This window comes from Scatophagus argus, chromosome 3 (assembly GCF_020382885.2).
Source record: "Scatophagus argus isolate fScaArg1 chromosome 3, fScaArg1.pri, whole genome shotgun sequence".
NCBI classification, from domain to species: Eukaryota; Metazoa; Chordata; class Actinopteri; family Scatophagidae; genus Scatophagus; species Scatophagus argus.
Genome location: NC_058495.1, coordinates 11,820,585 through 11,833,683, shown reverse-complemented (window position 1 = coordinate 11,833,683; position 13,099 = coordinate 11,820,585). Strand labels below are relative to the sequence as shown.

General features: G+C 41.5%; 2 protein-coding genes across 2 annotated transcripts; one reads left to right on the top strand and one right to left on the bottom strand.

Moving 5' to 3' along the window:
* Positions 1 to 218: 218 nt before the first annotated feature.
* On the bottom strand, positions 219 to 4,206 carry rdh20 (retinol dehydrogenase 20). The gene is made up of 5 exons (XM_046383533.1): positions 3,754 to 4,206; positions 2,454 to 2,552; positions 2,112 to 2,257; positions 1,646 to 1,777; positions 219 to 793 (listed from the first exon to the last, which is right to left on the bottom strand). The coding sequence occupies exons 1-5, from the start codon at positions 4,204 to 4,206 to the stop codon at positions 673 to 675; spliced, it is 951 nt and encodes a 316-aa protein (XP_046239489.1). The 3' UTR covers positions 219 to 672.
* Positions 4,207 to 7,114: 2,908 nt separating this feature from the next.
* On the top strand, positions 7,115 to 13,099 carry si:dkey-7k24.5 (somatomedin-B and thrombospondin type-1 domain-containing protein). Its single transcript, XM_046383525.1, has 5 exons — positions 7,115 to 7,415; positions 8,325 to 8,516; positions 10,293 to 10,371; positions 10,505 to 10,687; positions 11,605 to 13,099. Exons 1-5 carry the CDS (start codon positions 7,160 to 7,162, stop codon positions 11,720 to 11,722), a joined length of 828 nt encoding a protein of 275 aa, XP_046239481.1. The 5' UTR covers positions 7,115 to 7,159; the 3' UTR covers positions 11,723 to 13,099.

The following is a 13,099-nucleotide window of genomic DNA, read 5'->3' as shown; positions in this document are numbered from 1 at the left end:
ACAGAAAAGTCCTTTTATTGAATCGGTGAGTGAAAATGAAAAACTTGTTTCTCAAACAACTCATGGCAATTGCACATTTGAATCCTGTTTCAGGTCAGAGCTGCTTCTTGTCACCTTTATTAGCCTTACAACTGTTGTTGCTAAATTACCTGCCCTGCGACAAAACGCAATGCAACACACAAATCACTTGGCTCTCATCAGTGATTATAATAGTGGTTTTCAATCAGTTTATTTTATGTAAACACAGTATAGCATGATATTCTGTTACATTGAGTTACAGATATTGAAGACATTCCCCTTTTGGCCAGTTCATAATTTAATCGCTGTTAATTATTTTTGTCATCCGAAAGATTTATGGTGAAAACAGTTTGAAGGGACTTTAGACTTCATCTGAACATGGGGGTGCAGTTTGCATGCTGATGACCACTTGGCTGAGTCGCCATCAAGTACACGCTTCCAAATGATCAGCCTCAAAATCTAAAGCCCCTTCATTTGGCCTCTGCATTACTTGCAGTTATGTACTTCTGAATGCTGACTGTAGCTGGACTGTTGGGCCTAGCTACAAGGATTTTTTTGTCCATTATTTAATATATCATAAACCTTTGGAATGACATTTGATTTTAATCTGAAAGTTCTGACTCCCAGCACTGTCTTAATTGTACTTGAGTATGATTATGCAACCTTAATGGAGCTATTAGATGCTTGTTTCTTCATGGTGTCAATGAAGGGGTACATGCACTTGTCGGACCCCATGAAACGATACGTGACCACGTTGGATTCCCATGGCAACAACCTGAAAGAGTGCAGTAGAGCTCAAACTGGGAATGTCAGCTGTTCAGCAATGTAAGTGCACATGTGGAGAAATGTTAAAAATGTATAATAATACTTTACAGTACTGCCTGCAATTTACTAAATGATTTTGTTGCATCAATCAGCTATTAATTAAATATTTACTGGTTCTTACCATTGATTTTATATGAAGATATAGCAATGCTTACTGCATAGGCACAGTGCAGTATGATAATACAATGGTGAACAAGGGAGTGACACTTATTAATAAATTATAGTATTTGTACATACTGGATACCCACAGGGCACAAAACTGATGGATAATGGTATTACCATCATTGATAGTCTGCAGTACTTACAAAATAATACAAAGCTGCCATGAGCAAAGTACAAAAGCATTTGTATGACTGCAGTCATTCAAAAGACCTTTAGCTGGCTGGCCAAATTACCTATGCAGTGGGCTAGTATTTCACCTCTTTAGGCCCCTGTAAGGACCTTGTTGTACTTCATAAATGACTGACAAGTCCCTCATTGTTTCCAAAATAAAAAGAAGTTCCTCCCATTCCTGACATTTTTTTAATATTCTTCAATAACGTCTAAGTGTTGAGAGATTTTCAAAAAGCCTCTTTCCTGTACCCTTGCTGTTTTTACTTAACTACAAAATAGGTGACATGATAATTATCACTTTCTGCAGAATATCAGTAGTGTTAACTAGTTTCAGTTTTAGTATTTTATTATTTTAGTACCTAACCTCACCTACAGTGAGTTTACACTATAAATTAAAGGCTGTATCATAAAATGCTATGAAAATTATTTGTGTTCTTTAGGTAATATGAAGGTGTGGCTTTGTACTTACGCTCTGGACAGGAAAGGCAGGTAGGTGAGGCGAGGGATGCACACGAGTGGTTGGTCGATCAGGATGGCATTCATGGCTTGTTCAACACAGTACTGGGGCTCCAGTGGGGACAGGAGCAGTTCTATTTCCTCCCTGTGAGTGGCACCAAAGAACAAGTGGGCTGTTAGTGTGCAGCATGTTGACATCAAACCCATGACCGAACACTCACAGCCCCTCTGACACAGTGGGTGCACTGCTACTGGCAGACCCAAGCCAGGAAGTAGGGCAGGGTCGTGAAGGAGTACAGATGCCACAGCTGTTTAAATGAAATACTTCACTTGCTTTTTTCAAACAGAATAATGGAGTTTTGGTGTTCGAATTATGACCAGTTGTTTTACCATACTTGATCTCATAATGGATTCTTAGTGGGCTGGAAATCAGTCTGTTCAAAGGACAATGACAGGACATGAGTATTTTGTGGATGTACCGTATCTTGCAGCCTTCAAACATGCCCGTGTTCACAATATAGGGGCACACAAGAGTCGTCTTCACTCCTTCAACCTCCTCAGCCAGCAGCTCGTGGGCCAGAGACTCATGGAAGCCCACTGCAGCAAACTTACTGGCACAGTAATCCTGTTCCGAAGAAATACCATTACTGTGTCTTTACAAGTACTGAATATTTACAGGATGATTTGCATTTTGTCACACCTGCACAGACTGTGATATACATTTAAATTTGCTGACTTGAGCAGTATAGTGTGTGAAAAACTGAGACAATAAAGCTGTCCTGTCTTAGTGTTGCAGTGAAGTTTCTCCCCCCCTGCTTCACCTCAACACAAGCGGTGCTGAAGAGACCGAGGACGCTGGCGATGGTCACGATGTGCCCGTGATTCTGGGCCTTCATCTGTGGGAGGAAGGCCTTCACTGTCTGACACATACACACACACACACACATAGCAGGTTATTATGAGGCAACAAACTGTTCATATGACTTGTAATGACTGAAGTGTTGCTCAATATGAAGGAAGCTTATGTTGCACGAGCAGCTTGACATTAAGAGGATTTTGAGGGAATCCTGAAGTCCATAGTGTGAAGGGGATAAAGATATTAACGCAATACATTTTACATGTCATGCGTCACACTATGCACAATAACCTGCTCTGTATAACAGCTGATGCTGAACAGATTATACATTGTGAAATTCGAAAGGTTTATTTCCAGATTTCTAAATTTCAGTCAGCGCTGGAAGCAGGGCAGGAAGCTGTGAGAAAATAGTATATAGAATATGATGAGAATTTTTCTAGGAGAGCCGGAGCAAGGAAGACTTCAGGAAACCAGATGTTGTCTTACTGCAGATGTTATTTAACAATGCCTGGTTGACCAAGAACACTCAGAACAACGCGAGGCAACAGGTGCAATGTCATCCCATTCTGCCTGTCTTCCTTCAAAGTGGCATATAAAAGTTATGGGTATAAACTATGTGTTTATGTGTGTGTAAAATGATTGGATATTTATTACTTCCTCATGTCGTATCCCCTCTGCTGCCTCTGTGCACAAGGACACCTGGTCTCCTTCACCGCCGACTGCCTACTCTAAGCCTCCTGACCTCAAGCATACAGATGACAAGCAACTGAATGTAAACTGTGGACACTCTTATGCTGAGTGAAGACACTACGAACTGAGTTTGAAGGAAAGTTCCATCACAGTATGTAAAGACAATCAAGACATGACTGAATTCCACACAGCTGTTGGTCGTTGCCCTGACTATTTATTAGTGTGCCTCCTTTTTTCATTTTAACTTTCCGTAAGCTCACATATTCAAAGATTTCTGTTGGTGCACAGCTGAAATAAAGTCACAGAGTTCTGCTCAGTGTTTGGCTGTCATTTACAACAACATTGCTGGACTTGAATGTGATTTACTGTTTAACACAATTAGAACAGCATAATTAGAAAAGCAGTTATTGTTCTTGATGAGCATGTTAATAAGACAGCATGGTCAACCGTTACAGGCACCAGGCTCATCCCGAGTAATCTCTGAAATACACTGGCACCTATACTCTACCTGTCCAGTTTCAACATGTCAGGTGTGATGTCTTCAACATATTTCATACTGACTAAAGAGGTCTCACCCAGAAGAGGGCATGGCAGTTGACTTTCATGGTCCTTTCCACCAGCTCATCAGGACAGTCCAACATGCGCTCCCCAGCCACCACTCCAGCATTATTCACCAACATAGTAATGTCCCGGCCCAGGTCCTTGCGCACGAGGTCCGCATTGCGATACACATCCTCCCTGTTGGTCACATCCACCGTGTAGGTGTGCGCCTTACCCCCCATCTCACGCACCAGCTTGGCTGTCTGCTCATTGGAGCTGCTGTTGATGTCCCACAGCACCACTTCTGCCCCATGCTTGGTGAATTCCTGAGCAAAGAGACGACCCAGGCCACCACCTGATCCGGTGATCAGCACCAGCTCGCCGTCAATGGGCTTGGTGCGTGGGCGCAGGACCACCCTCAAAGAATTGCGCAGGATGAAGTAAATCACATCCAAAAGCATCATCTGGAGGTCCATTAGAAAAATCATGTTGATCTGGTTTACTGCCGATGGTGTTGACTGGAAGAACAGATGTCTCAGTATTTATAGTGGATTGGACTTCACACCTGGTAGTGAAGTTGTGTGTCCTACTGCCTGACTAAGTGTTAGATTATGTGAGTGAAAAGGATGCAGACAGCCAAGCTGGTGTTTCCCTCCTTCTGCGACCCTCAGCCTCCGTCTATGGTTTATTTAAACACTCTCCTCCCGGATTAGAGGAAATACCTTGAGCTCCTAATAAATACGCTTTTGTTGCAAGCTGCAACAAAATAACGTGTGTTACAAGGCATTACACAGAGTTAAAGATTCCTGAAGTTTCACAGTCTTTGTGGGACATCATTCGAAGCTTGCTCATTTGTACACGTGGAGCACTTGCATAGCGTTAGTTCAAGACCCCGTCACTAGCTGCCACGATATTCAAAATCATGATATCAGTTGCGGGCAGCACGGTGGTGAAGTGGTTAGCACTGTCGCCTCATAGCAAGAGGGTTCCAGGTTCGAATCCCGGTCTGGGCCCTTCTATGTGGAGTTTGCATGTTCTCCCTGTGCCTGCGTGGGTTTTCTCCGGGTTCTCCGGCTTCCTCCCACAATCCCAAAAACATGCACATTAGGTTAATTGGCTACTCTAAATTGCCCCTAGGTGTGAGAGTGTGTGGTTGTCTGTCTTTGTGTGTTGGCCCTGCGATTGACTGGCGACCAGTCCAGGGTGAACCCCGCCTCTCGCCCGTAGTCAGCTGGGATAGGCTCCAGCTCCCCCGCGACCCTGACGGATAAACGGTATAGAAAATGGATGGATGGATATCAGTTGCTTATAGAGCATTATATTCCTGATGTGAAACCAGGAGGATTCTGTGTAGTACCTGAATAATGAGTAAAAGTCGTGAGCCTTTTTTTATATACATTTAACTCAAACCCAAGTAAGAAAATGAGAGTGAAGAACTGCTAGTTAAGTATAAAGACTCTAAATCTTATACTCCCACCAATGGTGGAAAGTAACGACAACAGGTTAACACAAAGTCGGTCGCAGGTTTACGTCTGGCCTGTAGAGCAGTCCCAATCAGAATAAATGAGAGCATAAGGAGATTATGTATATGTGAACTGTATATCTGCATTACTTATGTCCAAAGAAGGCTGCTTGTTTCTGTATCACGTTCTTGTTTCCTAGGTGAACACGGCCAGCTTTGTGAGCACATACGTTCAGAAACTTTCAAAGCATTTCATGGCCTTTTCTGCAGCAAGCACACAGACAGTCGACCTGCTGGAAACTGGCTTGACTGATTAGCTAGAGTTAATCTATCAAAATGGTCATCTGCATTTATTGTTGTCGGTTATGTTTATTGTTACATCTTAGATAGTCTTAAGATTATCTATGTAAAGATCATTATGGCTTTTTTCTAACATACAAAATATTTTTTACAGAAATGCGTCAAGGTAATAAGAAGAAGATTAACTTAAATACTGCCAAGATTTTTTTTCTGCCACAATTTGAGTTAATGTGAGCAACACTTGGAAACAACAGCAAAGATCACATCAAAGTTAGTGCCTTGACTTTAACGGTGGTACATGATTATCAGCAGATCACGTGATGTGCATCCAGCAGTTTGTGGCTTATTGTTTACAAGCAAGTTTTTCTGTAGGATATGCCACAGAAATGATGCATTGTGACTGTAGCGTGGTGGGAAGTCATTGAAAATACCAGACTGCACCCTGCTGATGCTTCTTTCACTTTCTTTGTCTGAAAAAAAAAAAAAAAAAAAAAATCTTATTTTGATATAAGTACCACTAGAAATTAAGGCCAGCATTATTTTGAAATGGAAATCTTCAACTTTTCCTTAAGATGAGAAATATATATAAAAACAGGAGAGAGGACGTGAGTGGTGTCTACATGAACTGTATCCAGTTAGTGCTGACTGACTGTTTGCTAAATGGACAACGTCGTCGTCTCTGAAAGCCACACATTTTTGTAGGTACACATGGGAGCCACAGACAAGGGAAAGGAACCACAACTGTCATGCTTATCCTTTTTACTATTTCTATATATGTGCCACATTTGCGTGTCACAATTAGACTTCTTAGCTGGTGGCGTTTTGAGTCTTTCCCCCTCTTTCTGTTCCTGTACTCTCCCCCCACGCACACAGCAGAAGGTGGAGGCCTGCACTGTCCACAATGTTGTTCTTTTTGCATGAATACCCTCAGCCATGGGAGTTTCATTAATCCATTCTTTTCACATGTTGAGGCACACATGGGCCTGGGAAGCCGGCTGCGTCACCAACAGACCGAGAGGGACGCTGAAAGAATTTAAGCAAACATCTTTCTTCACTGTTGTGTTGCAAGTTCTGCTTTTCCATATAGTTTACTGATGACTGCAGAAAATATAAAATGCCTTGCTAATGTAGCTCAATTGGATCCATATCTTACTTTTAATTCTGTTCCAAGGTGTGCCGTCTTTATCTTTTTCTACACAAAGCATTTCATGCTTCATATGGTGTGACACAGGACAAACTATATGAAAAACCAAAATAAAGTGTGAGCAGATTTTCTTTTCAGGTTTTTGGTTCTTTGTTTTTATGTTTTGTTTTGTTTTTTCCAAATGATGCTTGGACAAGTTAAAAAAAAAAAAAAAACACTGCAGTGGGGAAGTAATAAATGAACCTAGATCCAGGGAAAATAAAGTCCAAAGTGCCAGATGTAATGATTGCCCAATTGACCTTCCGCAGTCACAGTAAACTCAGTTTTGTCAGTTTACATCAGTTAGACCAACTTTAAGTACAGTGGCGAACTGTTCCTTTAAGAGACACATGAATAATTTCCAATTCACCGATCAGCTTCAGCTCCTGATAGTTGCCGTTTGTCTTCACTGACCGCAGATGGTTGGACTTCAGCAGGACAGGAGAAACTGCTGCACTAAACCGAACCTGTTGAAGTGCATGTCGGCTGCTTCGTGATGACAGCGCGGAGGAGCAGCAGCAGCAGCAGCAGCAGCAGCAGCTCTGGCACGCTGCTTTGTCTCGCACTGTCTGTGGTCCTCGTCGGTCCGTGTCAGGCGGGCTGCCGGGACACCGCTCTGTGTTGCGCCGGCCGCGACCCGTCATGCGTCAGCACAGGATGGAGGTCCGACCGCTCCTACGGCTCCTGCTACTGCGACCAAGCCTGTGTGTCCACCCTGGACTGCTGCAGCGACTATGAGACAGCCTGTCCAGGTGGGTTTGCTTAGCTCATATTAAACAGAGCTAAGCCTGTAAAGAAAATGTTCTCCTTTACAGTGTAGGGTGATGATGTTAGTTTGATTAGGACCAGTGTGAGTGTTCAGATGTTTTAGTCCTACTGAAGCAAATGCTGACTGCATAAAAATAGTAGTAAAAGTACTTGAAAATGTAGGCTCCTTAAGTTAAAGTACAAAAGCTAAAAGTACACAGAGTATCAAAAGTAAAAGTAGTCATTAGGCAGCATTGTGACCCCAGTCTTTTAATGCTACTAATACTACAGTTACTAATACTAATACTAATACTAATACTAACCAATACTACAGTTTTTAGTAATGTGGCGGAGCAAATGTCAACTACCAAAGTTCTTTGGTTCTTTCGTACTATTAGTTGAACTGCTGACAGTTAATCATTTTAGAAAGTAGTTATATGTGTACGGTAAAATCTTCATTTGTAAAGTAATTAGTGACTAAAGCTGTACATGTAGTGGAGTAAAAGTATCAAGTGCTTTCGAATGGAAATACGTCAAGTACGTCAAAACTGATTTGTTTGTTCTTTTAGAGTTCTTTTATCCTTTTGTCAATAAAATACATAATATACATAAATATATATATATATAATTAGCAAAAAATAGGATAATAAAAGTAGTTAGCTACATCCTGTCATCAGCAGGCCACAGATTTTGATCTCCATTGATACACAGCTACAGTATATTGCATCTACTTCATCTAACAAACACAACAGACCCAGTGAAGCATTAAATGTAATGCAAAACACTGCATGTTCTGATTTCCTGAAATCAATGTGACATCCGGATCTGTAGACACACGACAGCTATTAAGTGATTTCTACGATGGCGGCCTTGTTTTTTCCTCGTCTAGATGTCCTCTGTCTCTTTCCCCTCAGCGGTGTCCTGTGTGGTGAGTGAGTGGACGGAGTGGTCGGGTTGTGCTGAGCCGTGCAGGGCAACAGTCCGCCGGCGGAGCAGGATCATCCTGCAGGCGCCACTCAACGCAGGCAAACCCTGTCCCCACCTGGAGGAGCACGCCGGCTGTGCGCAGTACTGGTCCCAGAAAGGCCACTGTCACAACTCGCTTAGTGAGTGAACTACAACCTGAATCCTTCCACACGGCGGTGTGATCATCACCTTATTCTCTACAGTTTGTGTATACAAATTTAAAGACGTTGAAAGTTATTAAATGAAAACTATAACTTTAACATTTAACACTATAACATTTAGGTCAGCAAGGTTATTCTCATGTGTGATTAGATCAGGTTACATCTAAATTAACAGACCATCACCGGTGGAATAACTACTCAGATCCTTCTTTAAGGTAAAAGTAACAATACCAGACTGTAAACATGTTCTGGTACAAGTAAAAATCTTGTATTCAACATTCTACTTCAAGAACATATAGTAAGAATTACCATCACAATATGCTTATCAAATGTAGAGGTACTCACAATGCGAAATGGCCTCTTTCAGGCTGTCAAATTATGGAGCACTCGAGGTCTTGAGAGAGGAAATCTTATGCACGCAAGATAATAATTTGTACACACAAGTTATTATCTGGTGCAATAACATAATTTTATACTGGACTTCAGAGGCTCTCCAGATTTGTTGTGGGACAATTTGCAGCTTTATCATGATGACCTCATCTAAATCCCAGCACAGTTTGACACAAACCCCCATCTGAGTCAGTCTGATCAGCAGCTTTACTGAAAACATCTATAAGGGTTGTTAAAGTATAACATTTAATACACTGATCTTATCATGTATTTGCATGTAACTGTAAGAGTGGGAAGAACAGTATTACCCTCTGAAATGTAGTACACAGTTATATTTATTCGAACAGCTGTGCAAATATATCTACTGATACGTCTGGACACGCCTTCAGTGATGTTTCTGGAAACATCGTGGGTTTCGGGTCTTTCGACATCACATCATCTCCTCCTGGTGACCCAACTTGGGGTCCAGATGGCAAACTAGCTACTCTGTCCCCATGGTCCTCCTCTCTTTAGCCACAGCAACCTTGTGGCTCACTCTGCAGCACTGGTGATGCAAACGTAACCACATTACAATATCTGTTCATTCACCAGCATCTGATGAGCTAATCAGAGGACAGATTATTATACATCTTCATCATCTGTCCATCTACCTTGTTGTTCCATTCACAAGGATTTATGTGACTGTGATGAATATTATGTTACTGTGACAGTCTGACTGTGAATGACGGAGATGCTGATGCACCGGCTCTTCAGACATACTCTGGCAGGAGTAAGATTGATGCTGTTTCTCCTCCCCCCTTCCAGGTTGTCATTTTTCGCTGTCCTGAAAGTGTAAAATTAATGCAACAAGATTTTATCTCAACTGCCCAGTTTTACCTTTTTTCATCACTTCCGTAATTTGACAATCACCGTAGCCTAGAGGTTGGAGAAGCGGCTTGTGATCGGAGGGTCACCGGTTCGATTCCCCCACGGGCAGGAAAAATTTGGGTGTGGTGGAGTGATTAATGCGAAAAAATGCTCCCCCCCCCTTCATTAGCTGGCTGATGTGCCCTTGAGCAAGGCACTTAACCCTCCAATATGCTCCCTTGATGCTGTCCACTGCTCCTGTGTGTGTTTCACTGCATGTAATTTGCTGGATGTTGCATGTGTGTGTCCAACTAAGGATGGGATAAATGCAGTAGTAAAATTCAGTATGTGTGTATGTAAAAATATATATATACTGCCAATAAAAGTTGATTCTTCTTCTTCTTCTTCTTCAAAGAGTATGGATACAAACATTTCCCCAGCACATGCTCATTTCAGATGTATGGAGCCCCCATATTGCAACATACTTTCACATGTAATGTTCTTTCCACTGATCTACAGTCCCAGCACTTATTATCACGAGTGGCTATGGCAACGCCAGGAAGAAAAGAGACATCCCTGACAGCAGCAACGTTACAGGGTAACACGTCGCCAGAAAAATGTGAAATTACACTCTTTTTGCTTTAGATATTTCCTCATGCATCATCAAAATGTTCTTAATCTGAGTTGTGCTTGTGTGTGTGTGTGTGCGTGTGTGTGTTGGTGTAATACAGGTATTGTGTCCAGTTTCAGTTGACCTCTCTGACAAAGGGATGCCAGCAGAGTGTGGGCCCACACACTCAGTGGATGCAGCACCTGAGGGACGGTCACCACGTGTGTGTCGAGTGCCAGCCGCCTGCCCTCGCCGCTGGACAGACACACTGCGCCGGAGACGGGGAGGAAAACTACGAGGACAGGTAAGAATGGAAAGAACATAACTTCACCAATACAGGTGACCTCAGGAAAGTAAGTACAGAAAGTATAGAAGTATAGAAAGTAATTACAACTCTTTTTACTTGTACATACAACACACCATATATTTTCCTTTAAATTCTTTGAATGATATTTGTTTACTAAATGGTATATTTGTTTGGTGCACTGTGCATAACACATTCTGAATATCTGCTACCAAACACATCACAGTTGTCAACTCGCTCCTTTGGACCAGAAAATTCCCCTTTTTATTCAAGGAAGAGCATTTAGACATTAACAGTAGGGATTCACAGTATGATGAGAAGAATCAACAACAAAGGCGTGAAGAGACATTTGACATTGCACTGTCATCGTATCTGTGCTGTAAATATGTAGACTCAGCAAGCAGCTACATATTTAACAGAATGTGTTACCTTTGAGCAGAGTCACACTGGCTGTTCTCCCTTTTCTAGTCTTTGTGCTAAGCTCAACTAACCAGGTGATAATGTTAGCTTCATATTTACTGTACACACATGAGAGTGGAGATCGACTGTCTACTCTAACTCTTGGCAAGAATGCAAATGATCATTTATCCCAAAATCTCTAACTACTCCTCTAAGGATATACTTAATTACAAATTTGGGTTAGGATAACTGTAAGTCAGTTGCCATGAAATGCAAACCTAAAAAGAAAGCCTAAGAAAGAGTACCGATAGAGAGTACCAATAAGTGGATCAGTACCAGAAAGAACCACCTGTGTAGCATTTCCATGGTTTGTTTATCACCCACTGATCTACACCCTGTCTCTCAGATCTGATTGGTGGCAGTGAGGACTACCACTAGATGGCAACATTGTTCCTCACTTGGTTTTAAAAGGAAATCGTACGATCACTAACTCATTCCTCCATCCTTCCTTGCTGCAGGAGACGGTCTCTCCAGTGGCAGGCGGTGGGAAACCCTCGATGCAGGGGTGTGTGGAGGCGTGTGGGGAGGCTGGAGGCCTGCTCCTGCCCTACAGCCCACAGCTTCCTCTTCATCTAACATCCTCCTTCCTTCTGTTAGCCTCCCTCCTGTACATATTTACTCAGACAGTGCATAAAGAGCAATCTGCCAGTGTGACTACAAACCAGTCAGAATAATTATAAACACTAGTCCCTAAACCTACTCTGTCAGCGGTCAACAGTTTTGCCTCTTTAGTTCTGATGACCAAATTTGATCTTGTCCACATTAGTGCCACTATATATATATATATATATATATAAATGCTTTATTCATAAGGGTGAATGTGTGGCAACGAAAATTCTTAGTCATAACATATTAAATGCACAGTCCTTAGTATGGCGCAACACAAACATGAATAATACATATTCATAATTAAGTTTGTGTAACAAATCAGTTTAACAGTAAAATGAAAGTCAGCAAATCCTAATCAAAATGTAAAGTGATCTGATTTATTTCATTTTGAGTCATCCAAGGGAAATGTTGCTTTTTCTTAAGAAATAGAAATATCTTAGGACATTGAGACACATTTTTTTTTTTTTTTACATGACAAGTACTGGCTCTGTGTGAATGACAACCAGTCACAACGCCAAAGTTACAACATGCACTGAACAATAGAACATTTATACAGAAACAACAGCATAGAAAGTCAACAGGTAAAAATTTTTTGGTTTTTTTTTTGTTTTTACAAAACAGACAGCCTCGGGACCTACAAACAACATTGTATAAGAGCTGGCTAAGGTCGTTCAAATATTTTTTTTCAGTTCCCTGGAAACAGTGTACTTTACAAAGACTGATGGCTTAGGCAAGGTTGGGGTCAATTCCACTGAGAGCTTAAAACATAGAAAAAATATATTTTATGTTTTAAATTTGTACTAGGTTTTTAATTTTTCTCATGCTCTAACACTGGCTCCTTTTACATTGTCTTGTGTGATGTGTGCTGTACTCCCATCAAGGCATCCTGAATCGACCCCAACCCTGTAGTACAGTGTTAGATTCAGAGTATGTGGAATCGGGCTACTTGCTAAAGCAGTGATTCTCACTGGGAAAACTACCACATGTCCTTGAAAAGGGTCCTATGGGGTTCTAACAAAAATAAAAAAAGACCTGAACCTCGTCACAGATAAATTCAGCAGCGAGAGCAACAACCAAATTCTATTTTAGTTTTCAACTAGATGCATTTACTGTACAGTGGGGAGTCTTGTTATGGAAAAGTTTGAGAAAACTGTGCTCTTCATTTCAATTAGTATCAATAAATGAGAAATAAAACAAGTCACTTGAGTGTGTTTTCTTCATGAATCATGATGAATTAGTTCTTTGATTCACATTACAACTCCTCCACTGGGATCTCTCTGCTTAATGAAAATTCTTTTTTACTTTAAGATTGGAGTGGCTCCTTTTGAGATGGAGGGGATTAAA

What these genes read in the sequence shown, in the direction of transcription:
- rdh20 (XM_046383533.1), bottom strand. Translation starts at nt 4,206, where the DNA reads ATGATTTTTCTAATGGACCTCCAGATGATGCTTTTGGATGTGATTTAC. An exon ending in ACTGCCATGCCCTCTTCTGG is followed by an intron (nt 2,553 to 3,753) that starts GTGAGACCTCTT and finishes TGTATGTGTCAG; the next exon opens with ACAGTGAAGGCCTTCCTCCC. An exon ending in CTGCCTTTCCTGTCCAGAGC is followed by an intron (nt 794 to 1,645) that starts GTAAGTACAAAG and finishes GCACTCTTTCAG; the next exon opens with GTTGTTGCCATGGGAATCCA.
- si:dkey-7k24.5 (XM_046383525.1), top strand. Translation starts at nt 7,160, where the DNA reads ATGACAGCGCGGAGGAGCAGCAGCAGCAGCAGCAGCAGCAGCAGCTCT. An exon ending in CCACTGTCACAACTCGCTTA is followed by an intron (nt 8,517 to 10,292) that starts GTGAGTGAACTA and finishes ACTGATCTACAG; the next exon opens with TCCCAGCACTTATTATCACG. An exon ending in GACAGCAGCAACGTTACAGG is followed by an intron (nt 10,372 to 10,504) that starts GTAACACGTCGC and finishes GGTGTAATACAG; the next exon opens with GTATTGTGTCCAGTTTCAGT.